At 46.8% G+C, this 27,463-nt stretch overlaps 6 protein-coding genes across 6 annotated transcripts; 2 read left to right on the top strand and 4 right to left on the bottom strand.

The window, feature by feature from the left end:
- Nucleotides 1-285: 285 nt before the first annotated feature.
- N7508_007407 (Zn(II)2Cys6 transcription factor) lies at nt 286-2,139 on the bottom strand (the record flags this gene model as incomplete). The annotated part of the gene is made up of 5 exons (XM_058465471.1): nt 286-984; nt 1,043-1,647; nt 1,693-1,742; nt 1,826-1,950; nt 2,002-2,139. 5 exons carry the CDS (start codon nt 2,137-2,139, stop codon nt 286-288), a joined length of 1,617 nt encoding a protein of 538 aa, XP_058317873.1.
- Nucleotides 2,140-3,342: 1,203 nt separating this feature from the next.
- On the top strand, nt 3,343-5,096 carry N7508_007408 (uncharacterized protein; the record flags this gene model as incomplete). Its single annotated transcript, XM_058465472.1, has 2 exons — nt 3,343-3,445; nt 3,490-5,096. 2 exons carry the CDS (start codon nt 3,343-3,345, stop codon nt 5,094-5,096), a joined length of 1,710 nt encoding a protein of 569 aa, XP_058317874.1.
- A 113-nt stretch (nt 5,097-5,209) lies between these two features.
- Nucleotides 5,210-5,500, top strand: N7508_007409 (uncharacterized protein; the record flags this gene model as incomplete). Its single annotated transcript, XM_058465473.1, has 1 exon — nt 5,210-5,500. The coding sequence occupies one exon, from the start codon at nt 5,210-5,212 to the stop codon at nt 5,498-5,500; it is 291 nt and encodes a 96-aa protein (XP_058317875.1).
- Nucleotides 5,501-7,053: 1,553 nt separating this feature from the next.
- On the bottom strand, nt 7,054-12,949 carry N7508_007410 (uncharacterized protein; the record flags this gene model as incomplete). Its single annotated transcript, XM_058465474.1, has 7 exons — nt 7,054-7,848; nt 7,907-8,552; nt 8,604-10,945; nt 10,997-11,055; nt 11,183-11,632; nt 12,323-12,835; nt 12,922-12,949. 7 exons carry the CDS (start codon nt 12,947-12,949, stop codon nt 7,054-7,056), a joined length of 4,833 nt encoding a protein of 1,610 aa, XP_058317876.1.
- Nucleotides 12,950-21,999: 9,050 nt separating this feature from the next.
- Nucleotides 22,000-22,606, bottom strand: N7508_007411 (zinc finger BED domain-containing protein; the record flags this gene model as incomplete). Its single annotated transcript, XM_058465475.1, has 2 exons — nt 22,000-22,537; nt 22,587-22,606. 2 exons carry the CDS (start codon nt 22,604-22,606, stop codon nt 22,000-22,002), a joined length of 558 nt encoding a protein of 185 aa, XP_058317877.1.
- A 3,098-nt stretch (nt 22,607-25,704) lies between these two features.
- N7508_007412 (amylase cluster transcriptional regulator AmyR) lies at nt 25,705-27,091 on the bottom strand (the record flags this gene model as incomplete). Its single annotated transcript, XM_058465476.1, has 4 exons — nt 25,705-25,888; nt 25,910-26,050; nt 26,119-26,428; nt 26,452-27,091. The coding sequence occupies 4 exons, from the start codon at nt 27,089-27,091 to the stop codon at nt 25,705-25,707; spliced, it is 1,275 nt and encodes a 424-aa protein (XP_058317878.1).
- Nucleotides 27,092-27,463: the final 372 nt, after the last annotated feature.

The following is a 27,463-nucleotide window of genomic DNA, read 5'->3' on the forward strand; positions in this document are numbered from 1 at the left end:
CCAACCGCTGCAAATCACCCATAAACCGCTCAATAAGCCTTACCTGCGCGGCAAACGACGCCGGCGCCTGCTGCCACATATGATTCTCCACGTGCCGACTGGTTGCCCTCATAAGCTCAAGATCGGTCCAGCTCGTACGGTCGAGTGGATTCGTGAGAATGTTGGAGAAAAGATGGATTGTTGAGGTCATCAGCTCGGAAAAGCAGGGCCTGATTTCATGCAAAACCATTATTAGCGACGTAAATGGGGCTGGGGGCGGATGGATGGGTTGATGGAGCGAAAGACCTACGTCAAGAACCGCCCCAGAAGCTGCGGCGATGTGCCCAGAAACCTATTAAGGACAGCACGACTGGCCCCAATACTAATGGCAAGACTTGACCCTGCGGCTCGCGTATCCTGGTTCCCCACCCACGCGGTGCACCTACTACTCGTCTGATGGATCGCAGACATGCAGTAATGGTATTGTATCTTGAAGAGAAGATCGGCCATTGTCGGGTCGTTATGAATGTTATTTGTGAACACTGGTACGGACGACCACCACTCTTCAAGCGCGCTGTCTAGGCGGCGAATTGTAGCGAGGAGCTCGGCGTCGCTTTGCTGGAGTGCCGAGCAACTATAGAGACCGCGGTAGATCTCGGATTGGACGATACAGAGGCGGATTAGTGTGATGAAGGCAGAGGGATTTTGTTGACGGGAGGATTTGGAGCTGCGCGGGTCGCTGTGAGGGTGTTCGCAGCCGGGGAGAGTCAGGTCGCAATTCGTCGGGTCGAAGAGGGGAGGAAGTCCGGTGCGTAGGCCAAAGAACTTGTCCTGAATGAAACAGATCCAGAATAGATTCCGGACGTGGAGTTTCGCGTGAGCGTATTTGTCGTTCACCACGGTGGGGTAGAGGTTCCCTTTGAGATGGAACACGTAGCGAACTGCCAAGGAGAGGAAGAGCTCCAACTTGAAGACATCGCCGGAAAGTGCGGTACAGCAGAAGCACTTTGGTCAAGGTTAGCTGGGTAAGTGAAAAGGAGCGAATCGTGGGGGCTGTACGCACTAGCATGACCACCGCCTGCAAGCCGTCCAGAGTCACCGGCTCCCTGGATATGTCCTGCAGCAGATCTTGGACCTCTCGAGCGTTTTTATCCGCGCTCATGATCGCGTCCTCGCGAGGTGACGCGGTCATATATGACGCCATAGCCATGAATCCAAAGACACATCCTCTGGCACAAACCGCACTGGGAGAAATATCCGATAGCTGCTCCTCATACGCTGCGCGGATCGTATGCTCAAAGCACGGAGGGTTGACGAGCGGAAATAGCTGCCCATGGATGGATTTCTGGTAAGCCTCGAGAAGCTGGCGGAGGACCTTCTTATCGGGCAGCTCAACAAGTTTCCTATTTCCGTACTCCTCTTTCGTTTCAGTGGGCGGCCAAACATGCGGCGCGCCGGCGCTATACCAACCTATAGAGGCGCCGTCCCCTGTGCGGTCTTTGATCCAGCTTAATCCAGCTGAAGAGAAGAACGGCAGTCCGTTGAAGCCGCAGATGTTCCCTAAAGATTGGCTTTCAAAACACAAATCGCTGCCGATTGCTTGTGGTACCACTGGTATAACACCGGGAGGAGTGTAAAAAACCTCAGGAGTACTATCATTCCCCGATCCTACATGGTGTCAGCGCAGCATGTTATATAACGATATCTGCAGACCTTTTTTAACGGGAGGACTTGTCTCTGATAGCGGGGTGTTTGAGGTCTCCCTACGCCAACGTTAGTACCATGGGTCAAGCGGGGCAGCCTCGAAAAGGGCTGAGACCAATCTACCCGTGACCGCAGGACATACTTCAATTTCTGTTCCTGGACCTTGCGCGAGCCCAGGCTTACGGCCTCCTTGTTGCGCGTATAGGTACAGGGGACGCTGTGATGGCGGCACCAATCACACCTAGGATGTGTGCCATCGCACTTGATCTAAAGACAAACATTAGCATTCCGAGCCAGCAGAATCTGCATATCCGATACGGAAAATGGCGGTAAGATGGGCGTTCGGCACTTTTTTCCTGTAACACGAGTCGCATGCATAGAGGCGGCGCCGTCGCCTAATGCGACGCTCGGGCTCGGTTCTGCTATAAGGCATTTCCCCTCAATCTCGACCTTCATTAGTTAAGTGCCGGGTTTGACCTTGGGCATTGTCTGCTGAAATTATGTCCGCTTGACTTGGAAATTGTCGAGCGGGAGGCTGGTAGAGCAGTGTCTGGTTGGCGGTTCGCCACGGCTCGGAGACTGCCCGGCAGACAGCCGCTGAGTAAGCGGCTTGTTTTCAAGATGCTGACGATCTGTAGTAATCTATAATAGGGCCAGTACTTTTGACTAAATTTTAGGGGGCTTAATCCGAGTGGCGACATTAGTGGGCCCTTGCAAGCCTAGCGGGGCGTTGATCGATGATCGAGCGGGCAGCGCTAATCGTTCTGAGAAGATGCCAGATCATGAGGAAACTGTTGAGATAGGTAGTTCTAATGTTCTTGTTGAAGTGTACTATCAAAGGTGGGAACCCCGATTTAAATGTCCATTGCTAGTTTTGCCATAAGCTTTGACCACCACGATACTCAACACTCCCACTCGATGGCCACCATCACCAATGGTGTCAGTGACTATGTGATCGCGGATGTGACGGGTCCCATTAAAACCTTCAAAAACTTTAAGCTGTTGACTATACGATAACAGCACTGTTTTCCCATATCGTCACCGGTAATTGGACAATAAGAGAATAGCTCCTGGCCCTAGATATAGAAGATCTCACTACAAAGAGAATGTAAGCTTAGATACTCGTTAAATAGGGCAATCCGATTCCGTTGTGTAGTCCTACGTTGTGTTGTTGCCGTACTATGTAGCTTGATATTTATATTATTCTATGTTGCTCTCCCGTCCTATCAACTAACTCTGCTATTGCAGGGTACATGTCTAATCCTTTATAAGCTGCTTTCATTCCTCTGCGCATACGTATGTATATATATTTTTACGTCGCTGGCTTTTTCCTGCCAACATACTATCATATTACCTGTCCTATTTTATGGCTACGCCTTCCTTCTTCCTTTATGCTATGTGGCAGAATATCCAGAGGTCATAAGGGTTCAATCCCATTTTATGGCTCAACTCTATTTAGACGCGACGCGTCTGAGACTGGGACGCGTGCCCCTACCTCTTCTTCGTTGACAGTGAAGCTCTTCCAGAAACTAACCAACTCCACATATTACTCTTCAACCCTGGTTCTACAGAATTACTGGGTCTATATCGACAGTGAGCTGTGATCAGCAAGTTGTATTCATTCATACTGCACCAGTGGCCCGGTGTATCCAACACAAAATGCGTACCCGGCAGAAATGCCTCAACTACCGAGTTTTGAATGACGAGAGTGATGGAGAGTCTTTGCCCGAGGATCAGCCCGCCAATCAAGCGAATCAAGCGAGTCACCGAGCAATCTCACACGTGCTCTCCCAACCTGTCAAAAAGACGCGGTGATCCTCGCCAACATACCAGATTGCGAACTCCTACCTTCCGAGTCTGTGTCGCAAGTGCTAGTATCCCAAGAGAGCTCAACAGATGCCGGTACTTCAATCACAAGCCACGTATCCTCTCGATGGTGCAAACGGCCAGCGCCGGCTACGGAGTGGATCTGGGGGTACTTCGAGACTACAGTCGTTGACTGTCCATGGGTGATCAAGAGGACCAACAAGAGGAGGCTGGTCGACCGAGAGATTTGCTGTACGCATGTAGATGAGAAAACAGGAACGCGCTGTGACTGGCATACGTCAGATTCCCAGAGGCAAAATACAACCAGCAACATGAAAACCCACTTGGCAAAGCATGACATTTACTGCCCGACCTCCAGTATAGAGCCACCGAAGAAAGGTCCAGACATTCGGATTTTCATGGGGGGAAAACAGAGTCTCACCCATCAAGAGGTCTTGGCAAGGAATGCCATTCGCTGGATCGTGGCTGATAAGAAAGCCTTTACCACCGTTGAGTCTCCAGAGTTTCAGCAATTGTTCCGAGACATTCCTGGTATTGAGCCTCCTTTCACGTCTCGCCACACCTTGCGGGATCGAATCATGCAAGGGTTCGGCATACAGCGCAAGAACCTGAAAAATGAGCTGGCTTTGACTTGCAAAACCATTGCCTTATCACTGGACATCTGGACAAGCCAGAATCATCTTCCTATTTTAGGGGTAATTGGTCATTGGCTTACTGACGAATTTGAGTACCGCGAGAGATTACTCGAGTTCGCCGAACTCCAGGGCATTCACAGCGGCGAAAATCTGTCAATTGCAGTGGAAAATATGCTAATCGAGTTGGGTCTCGAGGACAAGCTCATTTCCATTACAGGCGACAACGCCAGTAACAATGAGGCCATGGCTTCGGAGTTATTCTTCTCTCTTTCCGACCGACCTGGGGTGAAAGAAGCAATGCCAGCACCACTCAATCGAGGCCTTGACAGTTACATCCGCTGCCTGGCTCATGTCCTTAATCTGATTGTGAAAGATATCCTCCGTAACCTAGGGTCAGGGACGATGAAACAAGCGCAAGTTGCCTGTGACTGTTTACAGACTGGCAACTCGATCACCGATCACTCAGCTATAGGGAGATTACGGGTCCTCGCTCTTTGGATTAACCGAAGTCCTCAGCGCCGACAGAAATGGAAGGAGATTTGCGGACTCAACTGTCTTCCAGACAAATTCGTTGCGTACGATGTAACGACACGATGGAACTCAACATTTCGTATAGTCAATGATGGCTTGAAGTCAAGGCAACAAGTCAACAAGTCCCTAAACCTTCAGGAGGAACTCCCGCCGTTTACTCTCCAAGATTGGTTATGGCTGGAACAGATCCACACATTACTCCACAAGTTCAACGAGCTTACTTTGTTCATTTCGGAGGGAAATCCACAAATTAGCCGCGCAGTCCCGATTTACTATGAGCTACACGAATTACTTGACGACGTGACGGAGGGCAATGGTGACTTCGCGAATCTGGATCGAGATATCATAGCTGCAGTGAAAGAAGGGATGAAGAAATACGAAAATTACGAGAACTTCAAGATGGCAATGCAGGGAAAATGATCCTGGAAACGATCCGCACCAATCTGCATCAGGTATACGCGGCTAGTAACCCAGAGCATGATGCCGCTGCATCACAGTCGATATCTCTGAAGCATAGTGACGTGGAGTCTAGAATGCTGAAAAAGTTGCAGGCGCGAGATCCACCGCTTGATATTGATAAGTACTTCGACACCCCTCCAATCACAGTCACAGACATAACCGACCAGAACTGGCTCTGTAATTGGTGGAAGATGCACAAGGACGAGTATCCGCGGATGGCAGCAGCAGCCACGGACTATCTAGCGATTCCTGCTTCCGAAGTTGGTGTTGAGAGAGTGCACAGCGAGGGATGTGCTAGGCATCCGGAGATATTCTTTGAAAGGGGATACTTCAAGAATGCTGATGTTGTTTCGCGATGGGTATAAGTGGTAGCGGTCAAGTGATTTGGTTATGTTGTAGTTCAAAAGAAAGATTGATTGTTATTGTACCAGAGGGATTGACTGAAGCTATATATACAACGAGAAGGTCAAGTTGATTGAAAATCAACTTGGTTCTTCGTATAGACAATGCGGGAATTAGTTCCTATGGTGCGGCTTGATTCCTGGCCTGCACCAGCTTCATATCACAACAGGTTAAATTATGCCATCGCGATATTCCGGTTCTGCATCCATAGAGTGTCGTATAAGACTGCTGTTTGTCGAAAGCCCGTTCGCTCTCTAGATCCTTCAAAGGTAAAATGTGCCGATACGATATGACGATATCGTGAGTGGTGATATCGTCAAATTTGAAGCCCGCCGATATCGTACCGGCAATCGGCATCGACAAATTCAAAAGCAGCCGATATCGCATCGTCTGTCGATATCGTATCGGCAATATCGGTATATCGGCAATATCGTCAACAGCCCTATTTATTACATATAGTATGATTCCATGGAACAAATTTGAAGGGAGATTAGTGAATAACCATAACCGGTTCCTATGTGGGGGGTGGGAAAGTCAGTGGGGACTGAGGACCCCTATAAAGCAGTGGATGCAGTATCTCGCGCACCAGCGACAGTTTATAAATTTTTGGATTCACCAGCTCTATGATCCCCTGCTTGAATGCCGATATATCTGACGGTCTATCCCTCTCCTACATTGCGATCTCCTACCTCATCTTCTGATCACACGGAGAGTTCAACATCGCCCCTACCTACGAAATCGGAAACAAGAAGACTACCGTATTTCCTACGATTTTGTTCAAAGCAAAGGCGACATCAGAGTATACACAGCTATATCAAGGAGCCCCGAGGGCCAAAAGAATTTGCATCAGCATGACTAGGCCCCTTAGTGCTAGGGCTGTTCCCGATATCGGATTTTACCGATAACTCCGATACAAACCTGTACCGATATTATCGGTCGTTAATTATCGTTATATATTTCGCAAATTCCAGACAACCATCGCTTACTGGTTAAGCAATAAGAGACTGACTATATACTAATATCCGGCCATTTATTTAAGAAGAAGGTAATTATATCTTATAAATCGATGGCATGAGCAATAAAACCTATAGCGTTGTACTGTTTTACGAGAAGAGGCGTATCTTGAAAATTAGGTTAAAGAGCTTGGAAAACTGTATAAGTATCACCTGATAGGGTAGAATCGGTTAATGAGACGACAGCTATGCTAGTGCGGTTTCTTGCGGTTGTCCATGGATAACCGTGGTTAAACCGCAAATCTGCGGTTGTGGTTTTTGACTATGATACCCAAGACCACGGTTTTGCCGCAGCCTAGTCGCCCTCCACGATAAGTTCTAATAATCAAAAACTTTTTATTATCCTCAATGAAATGGCGTAAAGTCTAATAGTAACTGATATGTACATAGTGTAGCTTCAATAGTAATTCTGAGTCTGTTATGATAGTATCGACGACAGAAACATGAGTTTAAACGGAAATTTACAAGCAGAGAGACGAAATCATCATTATTGATGGGAAAATTCACTGGCTGGTTCTGAAAGCCTTTGACGGCACAAAGCGTGCAAACTTGAGCTTCATACCGTCTATGCGCCAGCTCTTAACACGAAAAAGGTAATAGAGCAGCGTAGTCATGAAGATATTAAAAGCAATGAATGCCCAAACGATGCCAAAGTTACGCCATCTCTGGTCATAAAAGATACCCGAAGTCGCAAGATACTGATCCGCAACAGTGAGAGCACAGTACTCACAGCCCGAAGTAGCGTTCTTGTTGAGGACCTGTCCTCCAGCCTGGATGGCATAATCTTTGAGATAGTCCCAGCAAGTCTGCCCAGAAGGCGGATCGAAAACGGAGAGCTCTGCCGAAGAGCACACGACCTGACGCCCGTGAACTTGGGTAGAGACCATGGCTCCAGTCCAGTAAGTGAATGGAGAGACGCGGTACATAAAAATCCAGAAACCCGGTAAAGCGGCAGGCGGCTGCATGACTCCGCAGAAGGTAAGGGACATGGCGAAAAGAAGGACGACGATGGCACCTGCAGTTTGGGCATCGGGCAAAGCTGCAATAACCATCTGTGCAAATGTGCTGGCGTAAATAAAAAATTGGATGCAAAGTAGAAGGACGGTAACCTGGCTCACTGAGCTTGGGATGCCGACAACGGCGTAAAAGTAACAGACGTAGATGAGAACCCCTGTAATAATCATATATGGTATCTCGACGATGACATTGGCGAATAGAAAGGCTTTCCAGGAGTATGCCTTGCTGGGTCGTTCTCGGACCTCATAGAGCGATCGCTGGGTCACGAAGAGGGGCATCAACTGGAGAGTAGGTTAGCAGATGTTTACTAAGGCGGTATTGGGAGCACGAGCAACGAACCTGTTGAACCAGAGAAGTGAAAATCGTGCAAAGCATGAAAACAGAGTAGATGATAGTCTGCATGCCCTGAAATGATGTTTTGGCCTGATAGAAAGAAAATCCAATGAAGAGACCAGCAGCAATACCAAGTCCCCATTTAGACATGATATAAGAAGGCATGCGCCAATATTGCTGGAACACGCGATAGCTGACCTGCCACAGTTGGAACCAGAATGGCATAGCGAATTCAAACTGACGAACGCTGGCATCGTCAGTAGTAGTCGCCCCTTGGCGCTCTTTGTGAATGCGATCAATCTCGGTTTGGACAGCGTTGCTCTCTTGGCTCTTCTTCCAAACCTCAAACCAGTCTTCGCCTCGTGAATTGTTCGCTTTGTTCACGACGTCGAGCATATATTCCGCCGGGTTCTCGCTACTTCCACATGTTCGTGCGCCATTAGACTCGAAGTAATCCAGCAAGGTGCGGGATTGTTCGCCAATTGGTCCAAAGTAAACGGTCTTTCCACCACGTGCTAGGAAGATCAGTTGGTCAAACTCCTGGAACAGAATAGCCGAAGGCTGGTGGATTGTGCACAAGATAGCTTGTCCGTGTGAAGCCAAGCGGCGGAGGAAAGAGCAGATTGCCCAAGAACTCTGGGAGTCAAGACCACTGCTCCAAAATCAGTATTGGCAGACGAAGACCAAATTTGGGGTCACATACCTCGTGGGCTCATCCAAGAAGAGAAGAAGTTTTGGTTTCGCAGCCAATTCCACTCCAATAGTCAAGAGCTTTCTTTGCTCGACATTCAAACCCTCCCCAGGCACACCAACAATTGCTTCAGCAAATTCCTCCATCTGAAGCATTCGAATGACATCTTCCACATATGCATACTTTTCTTTGACGGTGACACTAGCTGGTTGACGCAAAAGAGCACTGAACTGCAAAGACTCGCGAACTGTAGCAGTTTCAAGGTGAAGATCCTGCTGCTGAACATAGCCCGTCTTGCGCTGGAAACTAGCATCAAGGCTATTTCCATTGACAAACATATTTCCAGTCACAACACCAACGGAAGTTCGATGAGCCAGGACATCCAAAAGGGTAGTTTTGCCTGCTCCACTGACTCCCATCAACGCAGTGAGTGTTCCGGGCTTCACCCATCCAGAAACATGATCCAGAAGCTTTCGAGACTCGCCCTTAATTTCAATGTCGTAAGAAACATCACGCCAGGTGAAGACATCAGTCTGTGCTTGAATAGCACCCATACCGCTATCGCTTTTTTCATCCGATGTGCATCGCCCCACGGGCGCATCTTCGGTGCGTTCCACATCAGAATCAGACTTCACGCGACCCCAACGCATGTTTGCGGGTTCATAGCCACGTCGGAAAACCAATTTGTCAGCAGTGCTCGTGGTAGAAGAGTTCAATTCACAGGCCACAAAATAAATGGCCATAAAGCCGATCAAGAAGGCAACGAGGATGCCAAAGTTTCTCCAGACATGGCTAAAGCTATACCGGTAATTCTCCCAGATATAGCGATCGCCATTGACCGTCAAGTTGCCTGCCAAGGAGCCCGTGGTAGCGCAAGAAAAAGACTTGCCAGTCCTATCCGCATATGAAGGGACAAACGCCGAGCATGGGAAATCCCGTCCATGGAACTCGTTGGCGATCAAGATCTCAAAGGCGTAATATATAGGGTTCAGGTAGTGGATCCATTCAAACCAGGGATGCATGGACGGGCGCGGCAAGACAAAGCCCGTATAGACGATCAGAGCGAGAATCGTGACTCCGGCCAAAGCCATCGCTTGAGACACAGTCTTTGTGACAGCAGCCAGAGTCCTGAAGACGGCAGACATGACGAACATAATGGTAAAGGTGATCAGAAAGTAGAGGAAAAAGTTTCCAGGTTCTCGCTGCAGGCCGGAAAGGAAATAGAGGATGATGTTGAAAGCCACTGCAAGAGCGAATTTGACAGGCACATCGGTAAGAACACCGGCAATGGCTTCTGTGAACGGATGGTAGAACGCATATGAATTATGCTTTTCTACGATCGGCCGTTGAGAATAGAGTGCGTTGATTTCAGACATGGCAGTCAGGGCGTTCAGAAGAACCGCAAAGAAGAGAGTAGCTCCTTTTTCCTGAAAGCCCGCGGTGGTAGCCGGAGCGTCATAGAATACTGATCCGATGATCAAAGCCATGATGATATTGCTAACAACAGTCGAAACGGTCGCAGCAGCATCATTCCACAGTCCTTGGTAGGCACGTCTTGTGCTGAGTTTGATTTGCATCGGGACACTGATGATATAAGGTGACTTTGGTCGAGTGTGCTTGGCTTGGTTGTCACGCTTCCTTTCCTGGAACTCCACTGCAGCAGCGGAATCCTGCTCGACGGGATATTGCGCTTCGTATGCACCAATCTCGGCTTGCAACCTGTCGTGCTCGACAGAATTGAGCCACGCGTTCTCAAAATCCTCAGCTGTGCGAGGCACACGGCTTTCCATCGTCAGCTTGGCCTTACGTTCTCCAGGGTTGGTCACCGAAGTGAGAAAATCTCCGGTGGTCTGTCGCGGTGGGCAATGCCAGCCTTGATTTTCAAAGTATAATTTGGCAGCGGCAGCGGAGCCAAAGAAAACCATTCGTCCTTCATATAGAACAATCACTTTATCAAAGACATCATAGATGCTTTGACTGGCCTGGTAGGCAGCCACGGCGTGAGAGGATTCGGTCAGGTCCGAAAACAAGCGGAGTGACTCGACAAACTTCAAAGCGGTCGCAGAGTCCAATCCACGCGTGGAATTATCCCAAGCGCCTAGAGGAGAGGCAGCAAGTGCCATCTCGGCAATGCTAACTCTTTTTCGTTCACCACCAGATACTCCACGAATGAAGTCATTTCCGACGCGAGTATTATAGGTATGACTCAGACCAAAGACTGCCATGATCACCTGTGCCATGTAGCGAGCATGTTCATTGCGGGCCATGCCCTCGAGACGGTGGGAAGGTGTTCGCGTAGCGGCGGCAAATTCCAAAGTCTGTCCGACTGTAAGGTGGGGAAAATGTCGGTCAACCTGTAGAGCAGAAATTGTTAGCTCTTTCACGTCTCATGATATTTGACGTACCTCTTGGTTGTATACAACCTCGCCCTTAAACTCTTTGACCATACGCGACTGGGGAATTCCTTCGATTTCTTGTTAGCGGAAACAAAGGTGAAAATAAGAAGGACTACTAACCATTGTAATTAATCACACTGTTCGAATCAAGCTCCATGCCATGAGTCTCTCCGCAAAGGGATTTTAAAAACGTACTGCATCCCGCACCGGGCCGACCCAGCACGAGGAGCAATTCACCTTTCTTGAGAAGACCAGAGAAGTCTTTGATAATCCGCCTCTTTGGGACATGGGATTTACGGATTGTCTGTAGTAATCGAAGGGGCGAAATCAGCAGCGACGACACAGTCTCCTGGAATTGCAGAGCAGCGCCGGATCCATAGACATTCAAATTCTTGAAAACAATGCCCATATTATGTCCCTTTCGACCATCCCTGCCAGCATCGGTCATGACAATAGTCAGCCATTTTTGCAAGTTGAACTTCGGAGACTGAGGATTGAGTGAGGGATCATGTTCGGCAACGGATCCAAGACGATGAGGGAAAATAACAGATTGTCGACGTGATTGCTCTGTTGCAATCCGAGTGAGAGTTTCGATTTCGTTTTGTTCGATAAAAGAAACGGATTCGTAAAGGGGTCCTTCACTTTCTGAAGACACAGTGTCTTCTGCGAGTGTATCATGTGTATCCGAAGACATGATTCCCAGATAGGCACAATTGAATGCCGATCCTGATAGGAATTAAAAGGATTAATGTTAATGTTTGAACTAAAGAATAGATGGCAAGTCGGATGAGAAATCACTTAAATACCCGTAGACTAGCTTTTTATGTTCTCGCAATAAACTTAAAAAACTTAAAGTAGTCTATTCAGTCATATTACTAGACCTCGACATGGTCCGGTTCCGGTTCCATGTAGACCTGGCACTAACCCGCGGGTAACCCTCATAACCCTGCACCTAACCTTCCGCTTGGGCGGGTCAGGTTCTAAGATTCCGACCCTCAGGTGCGGTGGCCTAAGGGTCGACCCTCAAGAGGGTAACCCGCGGGTAAACCTGAGGTGCGACAAACATGACAAACAACTAAAAAACGTCACTCGGGGTCAATTGCATAAATTATGTAGAAACCTGCCGTTTTCTCTTGTAATTGTAAACTAAAACTTCATTACTGTATGGTCTTACAGGAGCATTTAGTGTATGTCATAGGTTTATCTTCGAATTGGTTATAGGGTTTTGAATGATTGATTATTTACATGATCATTAGATTTAAATACAGGGTTCTCAAGTCTCAAACTATTAAACTATGTACCCATCCAGAAGTCTTGACCTTTTCCGCATCCTACCTGATACACGATGCTGCGTATCATGTAAAGGTGATACCGAGTTCTCTTCTGGATCCGCAAATTCATCGGCGTTAGAGTCTTCTTCATTATCAAAAGTGGCCGCCGGCCGCTTTCCAGCGGCGACCTCTGAGAGTGGTGGTGCGGCCGGTGTATCAAGGTGCAACTCGATGTCTTCCTCAGTATCACTGATAGCCTCGGAGCAATGTGTCTCGATGTCGAGTTCTTCAGACGTAGCGGCGATCTCTTGCTCTGAAAGATACTCCTGGAGGATCAGCCGCTGCTCCTCCTTGATATCGAACCTTGTTGTGCACAAATATAACATGATATCGCGAACAGTTTCTGGGTTCAACGAACCCCGGCGGTAGTGGCAAACGTCACGAGCAGAGTTGAAAAGACGCTCAACTCCGGCACCAGTCGCTGGAATAGACATCACATCACGGGTAATGCTTGCAAGAATAGGGAAATCCTTCTCATGATTTCTCCAGAAGATCCGAGCAGATTCATCGATAGTGTCTAAGAAGGTCAGTTGGATAATTCATTTAGTAGGTTTACCCACTTACTACTCTGAAGATATCTAGTAAGCTCATCGTGCTGCGGACCGGTTGATGACTTCGATAGATCGCGCATACAAGCCCTCTCAAGGGCTGATTTGGTTGTTGATAGCCTACTATCAGACTGTGTCATATGTGATGGTATACGTCGGCTATATCTCTCGAAAAGAGACTGGAGGCTCTCACGGTATTCCTTTTTATAGTTCTTTCCTGTGTGATCCGGGGCCCAATCACTTGCTGAAAAGAACTCCATCTTGTTCGACGGATCCAAGATCGTTCCAATTGCATAGAGATCACCGTCGACATCATCTGTCATACCGTAGTATTTCGAGAGTTTTTGTTTCGCAGCCCCAAGGGAGGAAAGCATTAGCTGCTTCCAGGAAACTCTCTTTCGACGAAGCTGACGTATAGATCTTTCAAGATGATCAAAGAGCCTATTATAAATACTAAAGACAAGATGAATACTCGAGTCTTTAGTTTGACAAACAAGCGTAGTGAACGTGAAGAAGGGCTGAAGGATGTAAAGTAGATAGTCAATCTGGCGCCATCCCTCTGCACTTAATGCAAAATGGGGTTGATCATGGTGCGAACAGTACTCGTCGAATGTAATATGAAGCCTTTTTGCTCGTCGGAGCATAAGAAACGTTGAATTCCATCGCGTACGAACGTCCTGGATTGGGACCAGCTTTTGCCCATTGGACTGGAGATTCAGGAAGGCTTCCTTACGTTGAGGGCTTCCGTTAATATAAACTGCAAGACCTCGAACCTATAAGGATGGTTAGTGATTTGTATAAGACACTTAGTCAAAAGCCTACCTTATTTAGAGTATCGGCGATCTCATGTTTCTGCTGGCGCGCACGAAGTAAACGTACACGATCATCAGACCATACTGATTCGGTAGTGTCGTTCTTTGGTGAAGCCTTGATTTTACCAAGTAAATCAATCAGACTTAGTTGAATGACAAGTGCAAGGCAGGGCACTTGAATAATCGTAGAATCTGTATTTAGCTGTAGTTCGCGGATTGAATCATTCACCGCTGTGATAAGTGTCTTGTTATTAGACGCATTATCAGTTGTTACCGCTAGTACACGATCGCTGATTTGGTGCTTTTGTAGAATCTGGAGAACAACCTCACCGAGGTTCATGCCAGAATGAGTTCCAGCAAGGGGCTCAAACCCAAGGAGGACCTCGCGATACTCCCATTCCTGGTCTATGAAATATCCTGTTATAGCCATAAATGCATCCTGGAATGGTGAAGTCCAACAGTCAAGCGCAAGTGATAGTTTTGCACTAGATGGGAGCCGTTTTAGTGTGTCTTGTTGATACTCTATAACGAAACTCCGGAGGCGCTCGCGAATTGCCTTTCTCGACGGGACGCTTGGTGGTGTGGGTGCTAGCCGTGCGTAGGAAAGGAGGTCATGGAATTCTTGATGCTCGAGGAATCGGAAGGGTAATTGCGATGTAGTGATGAGATTAAGAATCTTCTGCTCCCATGTTCGTTGGGTAAAGGTAGACACAGGTCTTCTCTCAGCCTAAGGGAGAGTGAATTAAGTATTAGTATCAACGTTAATCTAGGCTAGTTCGAACATACCGCGTCACTAAGTAGTTGATGGATACTACCAGTACCCTTCTTCGGTAGTCGCTGTCGGCACCTTGGTCCATCAAGATGTTTCTGAATCGTTGACGTTCCAGTATGGTTCGTAGCTGGATGCGCAAGAACTGTACGGCAGTGATTGCATATAACCCCTGGCTTTCCATCTTTGGCATTTGCAACTTGCTGAAACCCTTCCCAGCACTTTGCACGACGGCTTCTAGGGCTTATATCCCAGTTAATCCGCTTCGATTTTCCGTAGTTAGTTTGAAGCCACCACTGAACGAATTCTGTAGACATCGCTGGTGTACAGATGATGAACTCGTTAATACGGTCGGGCTTGATTCGCGGAAGGGTATCTAGGGCCTGAGATGCCGCACGAATTTAAACTCGATTATTCGGAAGTTCAAGGGCTGAATCAAACTGGATCTCGGATTGGAAGTGACTCTGGCTTTCGCGTTGGGAGAGGGAATCGTCAGGGAGGAGGAATTGGAGCGCGTCTAGTGGTACCCCGTCTGTAGTTTGGAAGCTAGACGATGGATAGACTTCGGAGAGCTGAGACATAATGGATTTAGTAAACCAGAAGATAGTATATCAACTGAGGATGAAGATGATAGAGAACTTACTAATTTGTTTATACGAAAAGATGTTCAATGTTCTTGGGGTATCTGTTTGACCCTGTTGTATATGCTAGAATTGATGTATCGTTCTTTGTATCTCTTCGTATCCACCTATGGAGATCTTATTCGCTAGTATAGTAGATAACCCGAGAGTTAACCCTCCCCGCACCTCAATACACCTCAAAGAGACCCTCAATTACCCCTGAACGCACCTCAATGCACCTCAATGCACCTCAATACACCTCAAAGAGACCCTCAGTTTAAGAAAACATGTCGAACTGAGGGGTGGTATTTTACCACTAAGGACAGGGTTATTCATCAAGTACCCATTTGTCGAACTGAGGGGTGGTATTTTACCACTAAGAACAGGGATATTCATCAAGTACCCATTCTATCTCTGTCTCTGTATGGTAAATGGGGTACGCTCGGCATACCAGCGTCGTAACACGCTAGGAACGACTCCTGAGATCTGATAACGCTTCAACAGCAAGATCCAGATAGAACAACATCAATGCATCTCAATGGGACACCTCAATACTAGCACATACCAGTATCTGTCAATCCGACACCATTCTCTCTTTGTCTCTGTATGGTAAACGGGGTACGTTCGGCATACCAGCGTCGTAACACGCTAGGAACGACTCCTGAGATCTGATAATGCTTCAACAGCAAGACCCAGATAGAACAACATCAATGCATCTCAATGGGACACCTCAATACTAGCACATACCAGTATCTGTCAATCCGACAAAACATTAAACAGGTATGGAGACCGTTTTTGGGCCCAAAAAACGAAGTCATCATATCACGTGACCATGTGACATTCACCAGAATGTCTAAGTCCAACAATCAGCATATTTAAACCGAATTTACGACCTAATCATATCATTTGACCTGAATTCTTGATAGCAATTTGATAGAAGAAGACTTAGCGGTTTCAATGGTATAAGAATGAGGGGATTTAAACTCTATATCTATAGCTTTCTTAAAAAATAGTAGTTCTAATCATGAAGATAAATATGCTTTACAGTCTCTGCGATATATATATCCACAACTTTACATGCTGTTTTGCCGGTGACCTTCATTGACCACCTACCGCATCAATATTATTGAATATTACTTGAAATTTATATATGACCATGCCTGCTGTTTACTTTTGTATGATTATTACTTCATAATTCATCATGTTGATAGAGTATTCGATGAAATTTCGACAGGTTGACGGAACAGCTGTAAAAAACAGAGATGAATCATCCATTTTATCCAGCCAAAAGAGGAAAAGCGTCGAAAAATTATGCAAATGCGGGTTCATGCGGGTCGATGAGGGTTACCCTCCAGCGAACCTCCCGACCCTCAGGGTCGGTTGAGGTGCGAAAGTCTGCACCTGCACCTCCTGAGGTGCGGTGCAGGTTCTGAAATTTCGCACCGCGGGGAGGTGCAAAGCCAGGTCTAGTTATCGCAGATGTAACGGGCCAGGGCCCGTATACATCACGTGCTGACCACGTGACTGGGCATATTTACACCGCTGCACGGCGACGTAGATCTTCTTTTCCTTAAGCTTTTGATAGACAGCATGACGGCTTAGCTAGTTTGAATCAAGACTTGCTTCGACCCATCACAAAAACAAGCGCACGAAAGCTCGAATAGCACATGAAGGAAGTCTACTTGTTGAAGAAGCTATATCGCGTTTTGATATAGAGAGAGGTCGAAGTAGCGACATCTGATCGTGCCGACCGGGCATCGCCGGTCGCTTTTCCGACCAATGAGAGGCGTCCACAGCGATGCAGTCTTTGTAAAACGCCTGGACATAAGAGAAATAGGTGCCCAGAGAGGTCTGAATAGCTTCAATATCATTCAAATTGCGTTGTGGTTGAAAAAATAGTAAAATAAGACTCGATAAACTGGGTGGGTGCGGCGTTCGGTTGCGTGCGGCGCTCGCTTACAGGTTACGTTAGATGTTCTGTCGACCAAAGAGGGTCGCAACTTTACTAGTGCGCCCGAGGAATATTCAGCGCCCCCATAAGCCGACTTCAACCATGGTTCGTAAGGCCCTCAACGACCTTACTAAGCCCACATGCCATTTATTCTGTATTTTCTATAGTATCTAAAAATGACACTCTCAAGTACTCAATTGGCTATGCCCGTACTAGTCCGTACTGTAACGACCACGTTCCGACATGTTCTACCGGCAAAGTATGTAGGTCTGGCCTACCTAAGTATGTCGGTTAAAGTGGAGAAGAATCTTACTAGTGTAGTCTATTTCATTCAACACCCACTGCTCCCTGATTCCCAAGGCATCAACTGCTGAATCAGCTTGAAAGAGCCCCTTAAAATTTGCATGACTGTATGTACTGTATGGGTCCGATTCGGCGATAATTTTGGAACACTTTTTTGGATTTCACGATGATTGGATCATTTCGCCGAGACATAATCCGTGTGTGTCTGCAATGCTAATAATGCAGGGTATATAGTACTATGTAGATCAAAAGGTAGGAGGAGTACGGTGATCGTTCCATAGATGAGACTCATAAATATAGACGAGTTTGCTTAATGCACGTTACAAATGTATTTACCAATTTATGTTAACCATGCCAGTGACATAATAGCGGGTGTTGAAGCGGTGTGGGTAAGCGCAGCGGGACTATTTTTCACAGGATATTATCAGGCAGCGGGTTTGCTCATGCCTTTTCGGTGTGGAGATATATTTGCGGGATATTCTAGATGGGGAAATCATTTTGCGAGACGTTGATAGACCGCGGAGACGGTTGTGACAGTCTTCAGTTGACAGGTTGAACATGTCAAGAATTCCTCGCAACTATCATCTTAGTTCACGTAGTTCTGTGTCGACCTGAGAATTCGGGATATTGACTAGTACTCGACATGCCCAATGGGAGTTGTGTCGATTGAAGTGCGAGGATCCAATACAATACCGTGGGAAATGGGGGAAAGTCCTGATAGGGGCACCACCGGTCTTACTCTGGAATTTCCAATAGATAGTAGCTCAAACAGATCAGATCCCAGACACTGCGAGACCTCGAGCATCCGCCGGTCTGGTTTTACCACCCTCTCATATGCAAATGGCCGTCTAGGGGCTTGTTATACTCAATGTGCGATCTCTCATATAGCAGCAAACGATCTCGTCACATCCGAGCACGAAGCGAAGCGCACACTGTCTTTCTTCGAAGCATTAATCTAGACGATAACTAGATCTGGTAAAAATTTTTTTTCTTTGAGGTCAGGACATCGTAGTGTCGAAAGTGTTCCTTCATTAGCTTATATGGATTTTTTCATAATATTGTCTGTTTGAACACAATTACCCATCTTGAATTCATGCTGTCCAACTTTGAGGAATCCCATCCTTTCGTAGACTTTCTGGGCTTTGAAATTGCTCTCCCAAACACCTAACCACAATGTTTTGAAACCTTTTTGTCTAGCCATTTCTTCGACCGTCTGAATCAAATATTTGCCAATTCTCAAACCATGATAGTCTTCATGGATATAGAGCCGTTGCAGTTCGACAGGTTGCATTTCGGACGCGATGCAATCTTCAAGGGTGCCTTCGGTTAACTGCGCAAAGCCAACAACTTTACGTTGACTGTCGCAGGCCACAATGAAATGCTTTGATCGGTCGGACAACTCTTCAGCAATTCGAGAAAAGCTGTAAGCTTCTGTGAGATACGAATTGAGATCTTCGGCATCGAGTGAATGGCCGAAGGTTTGAGAATAAACCTGAGATCCGAGGGTCGAAATAGCCTGCGCGTCTTTCGCTCCTTGTGCGCTGCGTATTTTGAAATTGGCTAGCCCAAAATTTACGCACATTTTTACATCCAACAAGGTTATGTTCGGGGATGTTCAATGTTGAGAGTGCTGTGCAAGCTTGAGTCAATTCCTCACAAGTGCGTTGGCCGGGTAAGAAGTCATCCTGCTCATTCAAGAAGATTAGGCTCTACACAAAGATAAAAGATCAGGCGTAACTTACCAACGCAGAGGTATTGCATTCATTAAGCAGTTGAAGGCTTGTGGATAGAAATTCAAGCTTGCGCTAACTAGTTATATGTTGGAAAGGTGAGAAATCACCACGCCCGCGATACGACTGATGAGTCATAACTACAAAGCGGTGAGCCGAGTGCTGCCCTCAAAAGCTGAAAATGCCGGGCCCCCGCTGGAAAGCGCCGACTTCGCTTATCAGGCGTCGGAGGTGTCGGTCCTGTATCACCGAACAACATTTGGAGATCGACTAGCGCAGATCCATCTTGATCTTCCCCACGTCGCATAGAGCTTTATGACCTGCACTGTTTCTGCATGATATCAGTTTGCAGAAGGAGAAGTTGGCCCTTGGCCCAGCCCATCGGGATTTCGGGAAACGAGCCTATCAAGGAAGGGGCTTTAAAACTGCAGATCTTCGGTGTTGACACCGAATCAGAAGGCCACGATTTGGTGACTGGAGGAGAGTCGCGCCGATAACACCGAACTATGATTATATTAAATAGTGTCGGATTGACAGATACTGGTATGTGCTAGTATTGAGGTGTTTTATTGAGATGCATTGATTCGTGTTCTAGCTGGATCTTGCTGTTGAAGCTAGACCTCTTCAACTCCCACGGGACTAAATGGGAGTGCAATGGGACCAAACCTCGGTCCCATGGGCGGGACCAAGACCCTGTCGGACTCCCATGGGACTAAAGGAAATCCCCATGGGACTAAAGTGTCAGCAAAATCGTCTCACCTGTGCCTTGCATAACTTATACAGCTTTGACTGTTTCTTTCAGTATTAGGCTTACAGCCTACGGGCTATAACTGAATGAACGGGGTCCAAGCAAATAGTACAATAACATAATAATCTGGGTTAATTCTTCGTCCAACATTCACATATAATACGTAAAGTCCTCATCCTCTCGTCTTGGACGCTTCTGCCTACTAGATACTCGTGTCTGAGTACTACTTCTAGGCAGAGGCTGAGCATCGTCATCAAATTCCGCCTCATCACCACCCTCCTGGCCCTGCTCGGGAGTACACTGTCGTCTCTTTCCCAGTGCCCGTTGAGTTAAGGGTCGTGTCTGTAACTCAACAGAAGGCTCATCCGGAAACGATAGTGATTCATCCTCTTCGTCATCACTAATCGGATCAGGAATTTGTTGAGGAAGGTCAGCTTCTTGACGCTCGTCTGCCTCTTGCCTTTCTTCAGAGGTGAGAGCTACGTCTTCTAAAGTATCGTCTTCTTTATCCTGCTTGTCGAAGCATCGGAATATCATAATATCTTGGATTGTTGCGGCATTCAGTGATCCCCGGCGATAATGACAGACATCTCGAGCCGAGTTGAATACACGCTCGACGCCTGCACCAGTTGCAGGAATAGAGAAAATATCCCGTGCAACCCTTGCCAGTGTTGGAAATTCACGCTCGTGCTCTTTCCAGAAGGTTAGCGGAGCGATTTTCTTTTGGCCTACATCGCATGATAAGTAAAGACAGGTTGACAGAAAGGGTTTCGTGACGCTTACTTGTCCCAAGATACTCAGTCAATTCATCATTGGTATTTGTATTCTCTCGAGAGGAGACATCAAGCATATCCTCATCAAAAAGATCTTCCATATCATCTCTATTCGTTTGTGGGGGATGTTGGTGCGGCCGCTGTGCATCGGAAGTAGGCTTTTGGTAGGGTTCCATGAACTTTTGAAGGCATTCCTTGTATGTCTGACGAGACTCAGCGTCATCGCCATATTCTCCTCTGGAGAAGAACTGTAGCTTATGCTGTGGAGCAAGAATAGTACCGATTGCATAGAGATTTCCATGCACTTCCGCAGTTTTCCTATAGTAGAGCTTTAACTTCTCCCTTCCTGCTTCAAGGGCATGAAGTATTGCTTGTTTCCAAGGAACTTTCTTCTTCCAGAGTCGTCGCATTGACCCCTCGAGGTGATCAAAAAGCTGGTAGTAGACCCGAAAGACATTATGAACAGTGACCTCCTTCGTTTGAGAGAGACGAGTCGTGAATGTATAGAAGGGATGTGTGATGCAGAGAAGATAATCAACTTGTCGCCATTCCTCTACGTTGAGCTTGAATTGAGATTGCGTATGTAGCTCGCAGTATTTGTCAAACGTCGTAGAAAGGCGCTTTGCGCGTCGAAGCATAAGGAATGTTGAATTCCAACGAGTCCTAACATCTTGAAGAGGAACAAGCTTTGGATCATCTGGCTGAAGACTGAGAAAGGCCTCCCTTCGCTGAGGGCTAGCATTGACGAATACCGCAAATCCACGAATCTGGCTGATTGATTAGCAATATGTATATAAGTATGTAGGGGGAGGGGTTACCTTTGAAAGGGTATAAGTAATATCCTGTTCACCCCGACTGCTGCGAAGGGACTGTTTTTGAGAATCCGACCAGACCCTGCCTGGGTTGTCATTTTTTGGGTTGGCTTTGATCCGACCAAGAAGATCCCGAAGACTAAGCTGAATGACATGAGCTAAGCATGGTATCCGGACAATAAGTGCCTGATTAGGTAGCCTGAGTGACTGGATAGACTCCTGGATATTTTCAATCAAGGTGTTGTTGTTCGATGCGTTATCTGTTGTAATCGCTAGGACGCGATTGACAATATCGTACTTTTGAAGTAATTCCATCAGAATGGTGCTTAAATTTACACCAGAATGGGCACCATGGAGCGGCTCAAAGCCAAGCAGAGTCTCGCGATACTTCCAGTCTTTGTCGATAAAATAGCCAGTGATGGCCATAAAGGCTTGCTGAAACGGGGATGTCCTTATGGGCCAGAAACTGGAACGGAAGCGAAGATTTAGCAAGCAAGATCACTTGCTTACGTGCCCATTGTTCCTGAGTGAACACCCTCTTAGGCTGCTGAGGACTGAGCTGAGACTAGAGGTAATATTTTAGCCGTCGAGACTTGGAAGGATTCCTCATAGAACTCATACTGCAAACTCAAACGATTGTTGGATACCTTGCTGCTGAGACTGATCACTTGTGACTCTACGACATGAATTTGACCCGAGATGACTTTTCATGGAGTTTGTTCCATCCCCCTTCTCCTGCGGATGGGGAAGGACTTTGCCACATCTTCGACACATGACTTTTGCTTCTCCAGTAAGCTGATGAGCCACCTGGTCGAAATTATCCCAAACTTCCGAAGAATGTTTCGACTTCCAATTGATTCTCTTGCCATTGCCCTCCACGGTCGCATATTGTGTCTGAAGCCACCAAGCAATGAATTGCTCCTTTGACATATCGTTGTAAAGCACATAAATCTTTTTCCGATCGGGGCCAACCCGTCGGAGAGACTCAGGACCTGAAATCGGCTGGGGGACTTCAAACAGCGGAGCTGGTGTGTTCGTTTGATGTCTGTAGTTGAGATCGGGAGTGAATGACTGTATAGGGTCAGATGAAAGGTAAGGAAGGCTATCGAGATGTTCTTCGTAGCGGTTTGAAGGGCCAGCATCAGAAGACTGGCTACATTGATCCATGATACCGATCTCTGGGGGAGATAGCGAAGACTTACTTTGATTTCTCGCGAGGCATGATGTTATCTAGGCCACATTAGGCCAATTAAGCAAAATGACTATTTTCTCATGCTTGATGTATCACAAAGCTAGGCTCCAAAGATATGTCGCTGATTGGACGCAGCCCCTTAGTCCCATGGGGAATTCCCATTACTCCCACTACAATGCCCATTAGCTCCTACTGCAATCCCCACTAACCACACTTCATTCCCCACCAGTCCCATAGAAAATCCCCATCCTGTGGATTTGGGGGTCAGCCGCCTTCCCCAGCTGATTTCGTATGAAGTTTTCGTCCACCATGAGTTTTCTAGAGGGTTTGACCCAAGCCCTGGACAAAACTAAGGTGTGAGATTAAAGATACCCAACAATTAATAGCATCTACTAAAGAATAAAAGTAAACTTAGAGGCATAAAAATGAATGTTCCGCACTTCATGGTTGTTAAAGACATAGACCAACTATCCTCTAGTGAATATATATATTTTTATGGGAACACATAGCACGATTCGCGAATTTACTTTGAAAAGCCAAGGATATGTTTGAAACATCAAAATCCGAATTTCATATCTCTAGTAGGGAGAAACTATGTAAGTCCAAGGTAGTGTCAAATAATTTCATACGGGATCAAGATGAACAGTGTGAACCCTCAGATAGCTAGAACAGGTGTAAATAACAGTAATTTTGAATGAGTTGTCAGCGATTTTATCCATACCTTTTTGGTTATTTATGCAAAATCTAGGTCTCGGCGGGAAATTGGGGAATCCCCATGGGAGCATACCCCACTCCCATGGGAGGGACTGGAAATGCTAGGTACTCCCATGGGAGTGGGGTGCACTGGGATTTGGGACTAGGTCAAGTCTAGTCCCACGGGACTTGAAGAGGTCTAGTCACGAGCCTTAGCATGTTTGCATTGTTTATAACCCAAGTTGGGGGCCCGGACCCAGCACCGGGCCAGAAATCCTGACCCGGACCCAGTACTGGGTTGGGTGTACCACTATTACCTAAAGATAATATAAAGAATAATATAGAGAAATGAACCCGGCCCAGAACCCAACCCAGCCCGGGTTGGGCCCGGGTTGGGCCCGGGTTAAGCTGGGTGTTGGTTTATTAAGTGATGCTTCAATGATCATAATATTGAGGGGACTTAATTGTGTGTTGTATTGCTTAGATACAAGTGAAGTGAAAGGTAGGTCAATGTATGCAAGTGAATCCAGCCTCATTATCTCAGCAATCGGGATATTCCAACATCACCACCCTCTTCAATTCACCACCCTCTTCAATTCACCACCCTCTTCAATTCACCACCCTCTTCAATTCACCACCCTCTTCAATTCACCACCCTCTTCAATTCACCACCCTCTTCAATTCACCACCCTCTTCAATTCACCACCCTCCTTTAATGCCACAACACGTGATTGCACTCAGTACCTTGTGACTAGGCTGAAAAGAAACTGAAAAGAAACTGAAAAGAACAATAATACGAACCATTACAATTATCAATGTCATCCTGATATTCTCTAGGCCACAACAATGATCACTATGGGATTGCAAGATGATCACCATTAGGTGGCCCTGGCTCATGCGACAATGGTCACTTTTTAAGAAAACATTCCGTCAGCTGGGCCCAAGCAGCCTTCGATTCGCCTGCCGCTGGAAGTATTTTGGTGAATTGGATTAAACTGAGGATTTGGATTGATTATGATGACAGGTTGAAGCAAGATGAAACCTCCTTCTGGCTTTTGCATGAATTGAGTGGTTCCGGGGGGGCAGAATATTCATTACTGGCCTATCACAGCATGCGATGCAAGTAACTTCTTCATACTGCTCAAATCCGTTTATCTTCATCGTCGTTTTTACCTACATATCTCAGCCTTCAAAAAGATTTTGCGACTTATCTTCTCATTGTATTCCATTGCCAAGGATGCACGGCTGTTGTTCTGATACATCGAGTACTTTACAGTCGAGAAACAGAAATTCATCATCTTCGATGTGCGAATTCGATTGGTTTATTTTTCCATGCCTGATACGAACTGCCAAGCTCGATGAATGGGCTTCACTTAAAGTTCCGATGTACTGTACACCGAGACAAAGAAGCAAGCATTTGGTACTTATACCTCTTCAGTGGTCCCTCGTATAATCTTAGGGACCATTCGGTCCAACTTGAACCAGTATGAGAAAGTAAGCCTCGACATCATCAACTTTCGAAATTTGCTGCACTAACCCTGTATACCTCTGGACATCCTCTGCACTAACCACATTTTCTGTAGCTGTCTCAAAGCTAGCGAAGAATCTCTCGGTGAATGCCAAAATTGGCGTTCACCCTGGGTCTTCCACCTAGTTGAAGGCGTCCTTTCGTAGAAAGTGTGTGCCATCGAATAATTTCGTTATCGGGGTAATATTGGGAGCTGAAGATCCTTTCTCCAGCTTATAGCCGATTGGAACAGCCCCACGGTGAAAAGAAAACCTGAGGAGTCCATAAAAACGGAAATTTAGAAGGCATATCGCGGCAACTCACACAATGAAAGCTCAACGTGCCTCCGGTAAAGGGCTGGCACCTTACCAGCACGCTCATGCCTATCATGAATGGGACCCCCGCGGCGGAGTTTCTGGCGAGACTCAGTAAGTTTGTGTCACAGGTGTTGTCTTTCACTTGATCAATTGTAGGTCTGAACAATATTTATCTCAAAATTGGAAAGGGACGCAGGATGGGTTTGAGGACTCAGGGCAATAAAAGTAAAAGAACTAGCCGAAATATTAGTTGAGTTATCGAGTCCGATGACATTCTTATATCGCTCCAATAGCGATGGAATTAGATAGGACGCGGACCCACAGACGTGCTAGAAGTATGCAGCACTCCCCACTGGAGCTCGTGAGGATGGATTGTTTATTCGACTAGTCTGTGGACAGCTTTGAGCCAATGGAGCGGGTGACATCTGCGACGGAGACGTCCATGTCGATTACTCTTTGTTTGTGTGCTTGATTATTTATTGCCTCAGAGCAAGAATAGAAATATAACCTTACCAATCTTATTCCATAGACATCCACCGCACCCTGCGATGTCGAGCCTACCACGCTCATGACTGCTTTACCAACTACGCAAATGGAATGATAAGGCTGAATCATCTTTTGATCCAGACGGTGCCATATGGCTCATGAATAATTTCCACATAATGGTTTGGAGCCATTGTTGCATGATGAGGATATCTATTGTTGGATTTCAAGGGCTCCATCCAGTGTGTTCGGCTTACATAGACTGCATTTGATGACTGGTGTTGGCGCGCATTAACAATTCCCTCGCCGCTACTGGCGGAGATTCAAACGTACAGATTTGCGGTGAGTTCTTCATAGATATTGATCAAGTTGATGAAGCCATCTGCTAGAATTGGGTCTTCAGAACAGAGCACTTGTGGTTTGTGAATGGAGCTGCGGAGCATCACCGGTTTTGATTGTTGGAAGGCGTAACCTCTAGTCCAAAATGAAGAATTAGCAAAAGAAAGATAGCCGAAATCGGGAGCCATAAAGAACTTTCCAACCTTTCTGTGATAAAGAGAAGCCAAAATACACGTCTTCTCTCTTCAGCTTCTTCCACTGGCAAGTCTGCATACGTTGTCTCTCTATGTAAGCCCAGTGTAAAGACCATCGAAGTCGCCTGACATAGATAAAACCACGCATGTGTCTGTTTATCCAAATTGCAGTACGAGGCGAACAAGAAGAACGACGTGAGAAGATTCTCAATACTGATATCCTCCACCACGTCGCATTCCCGCCGTGCCCGTACAGCTTCCTCAAGCAACTTCTCTGCCGAGACAAGCGCATTCCATCCCCCAAACAGTGCAGTTGTGCCTGGTCCGGGATAGGATCCGCACCGTCTAGCTTGAGTTGAATATGCGTTGCCGCGCATAACGCTGCTAGAAAAGCATATCTTTGCGGCAAGAGTAGCTCAGACTGGTGACAATCGTGACGGAGTTGATCACCCCGCACGACGGGCATGATGGGAAACAAGTATTTCAAATATACGTTGACATGTACGAGCAGAATATGCGATGACAGGCGAGCTATCCGCGGAGGGATTATGGGCCCATACGCCGAGGAATCAACCGTATTGATATCCGTTGAGTCTGGCGATGAGCCCTGCTCCGATGGAGGGAGTTGGGAACGAGACGGAGAGATAATTTGACGCAAAGGGTGCATCGTTGATTGCAAAGGCGATGAAGTGGGGGAGCTTATCCTAAAGCCCGATTGATCAGCGAATTTGTCCGCTGCGCTGCAGACTTGGTATGGAGTTGCGGTATCGCCTCGTGCGGGGACCGGGTGGATCAGCGCGAGGGTGTAGGAAGTACGGAATTTGGGGCCCTTGCGACGTAAAACATCGCTGTAGGAGCACGATAGCAGTAGGCGCTGGCATTTATCGCAGGGAAGGTCGCGAGAGCATTTTATTTTGCGACGGCGACAGTTATCACAGGCTTGTTTGGTGGAGGGGGCTTTGGATGGGGCCGCGAAGTCCATAGCTTAGTGGGTGTGGGTTCGAGGGATATCATTCTATAACATCTGGGAAAATCATATGGGCTTTAATTAACCCAAGTTAATTAGCGTCACTGAACCTACTAACAGGCATCTGGGGAAGCGCGGGGTGCAACTGGCATTCTAATGCCGCAAAAGGCCCATGCACGCATGTTAATATATCAGTCGGTCATAGCACGTCACTATGGTGTGATGACTTTATCTAGGTATCCGATTTCCTGCCCGATATTGACACCGAAACCTCTAGTAACCCTGGAAGGTGTGATGATTTCAAGGGCCCTGATTCTACTCGGATCAAAACAAGTAAATTGGTAAGTTTACGCTAAAGCCCACATTTAGGTCCAGGACCCCCCTAAT

The sequence above is a fragment of the Penicillium antarcticum genome (genome assembly GCF_028974205.1).
Source record: "Penicillium antarcticum strain IBT 31339 chromosome Unknown utg000007l_segment0_segment0, whole genome shotgun sequence".
In the NCBI taxonomy this organism is placed as follows: Eukaryota; Fungi; Ascomycota; class Eurotiomycetes; order Eurotiales; family Aspergillaceae; genus Penicillium; species Penicillium antarcticum.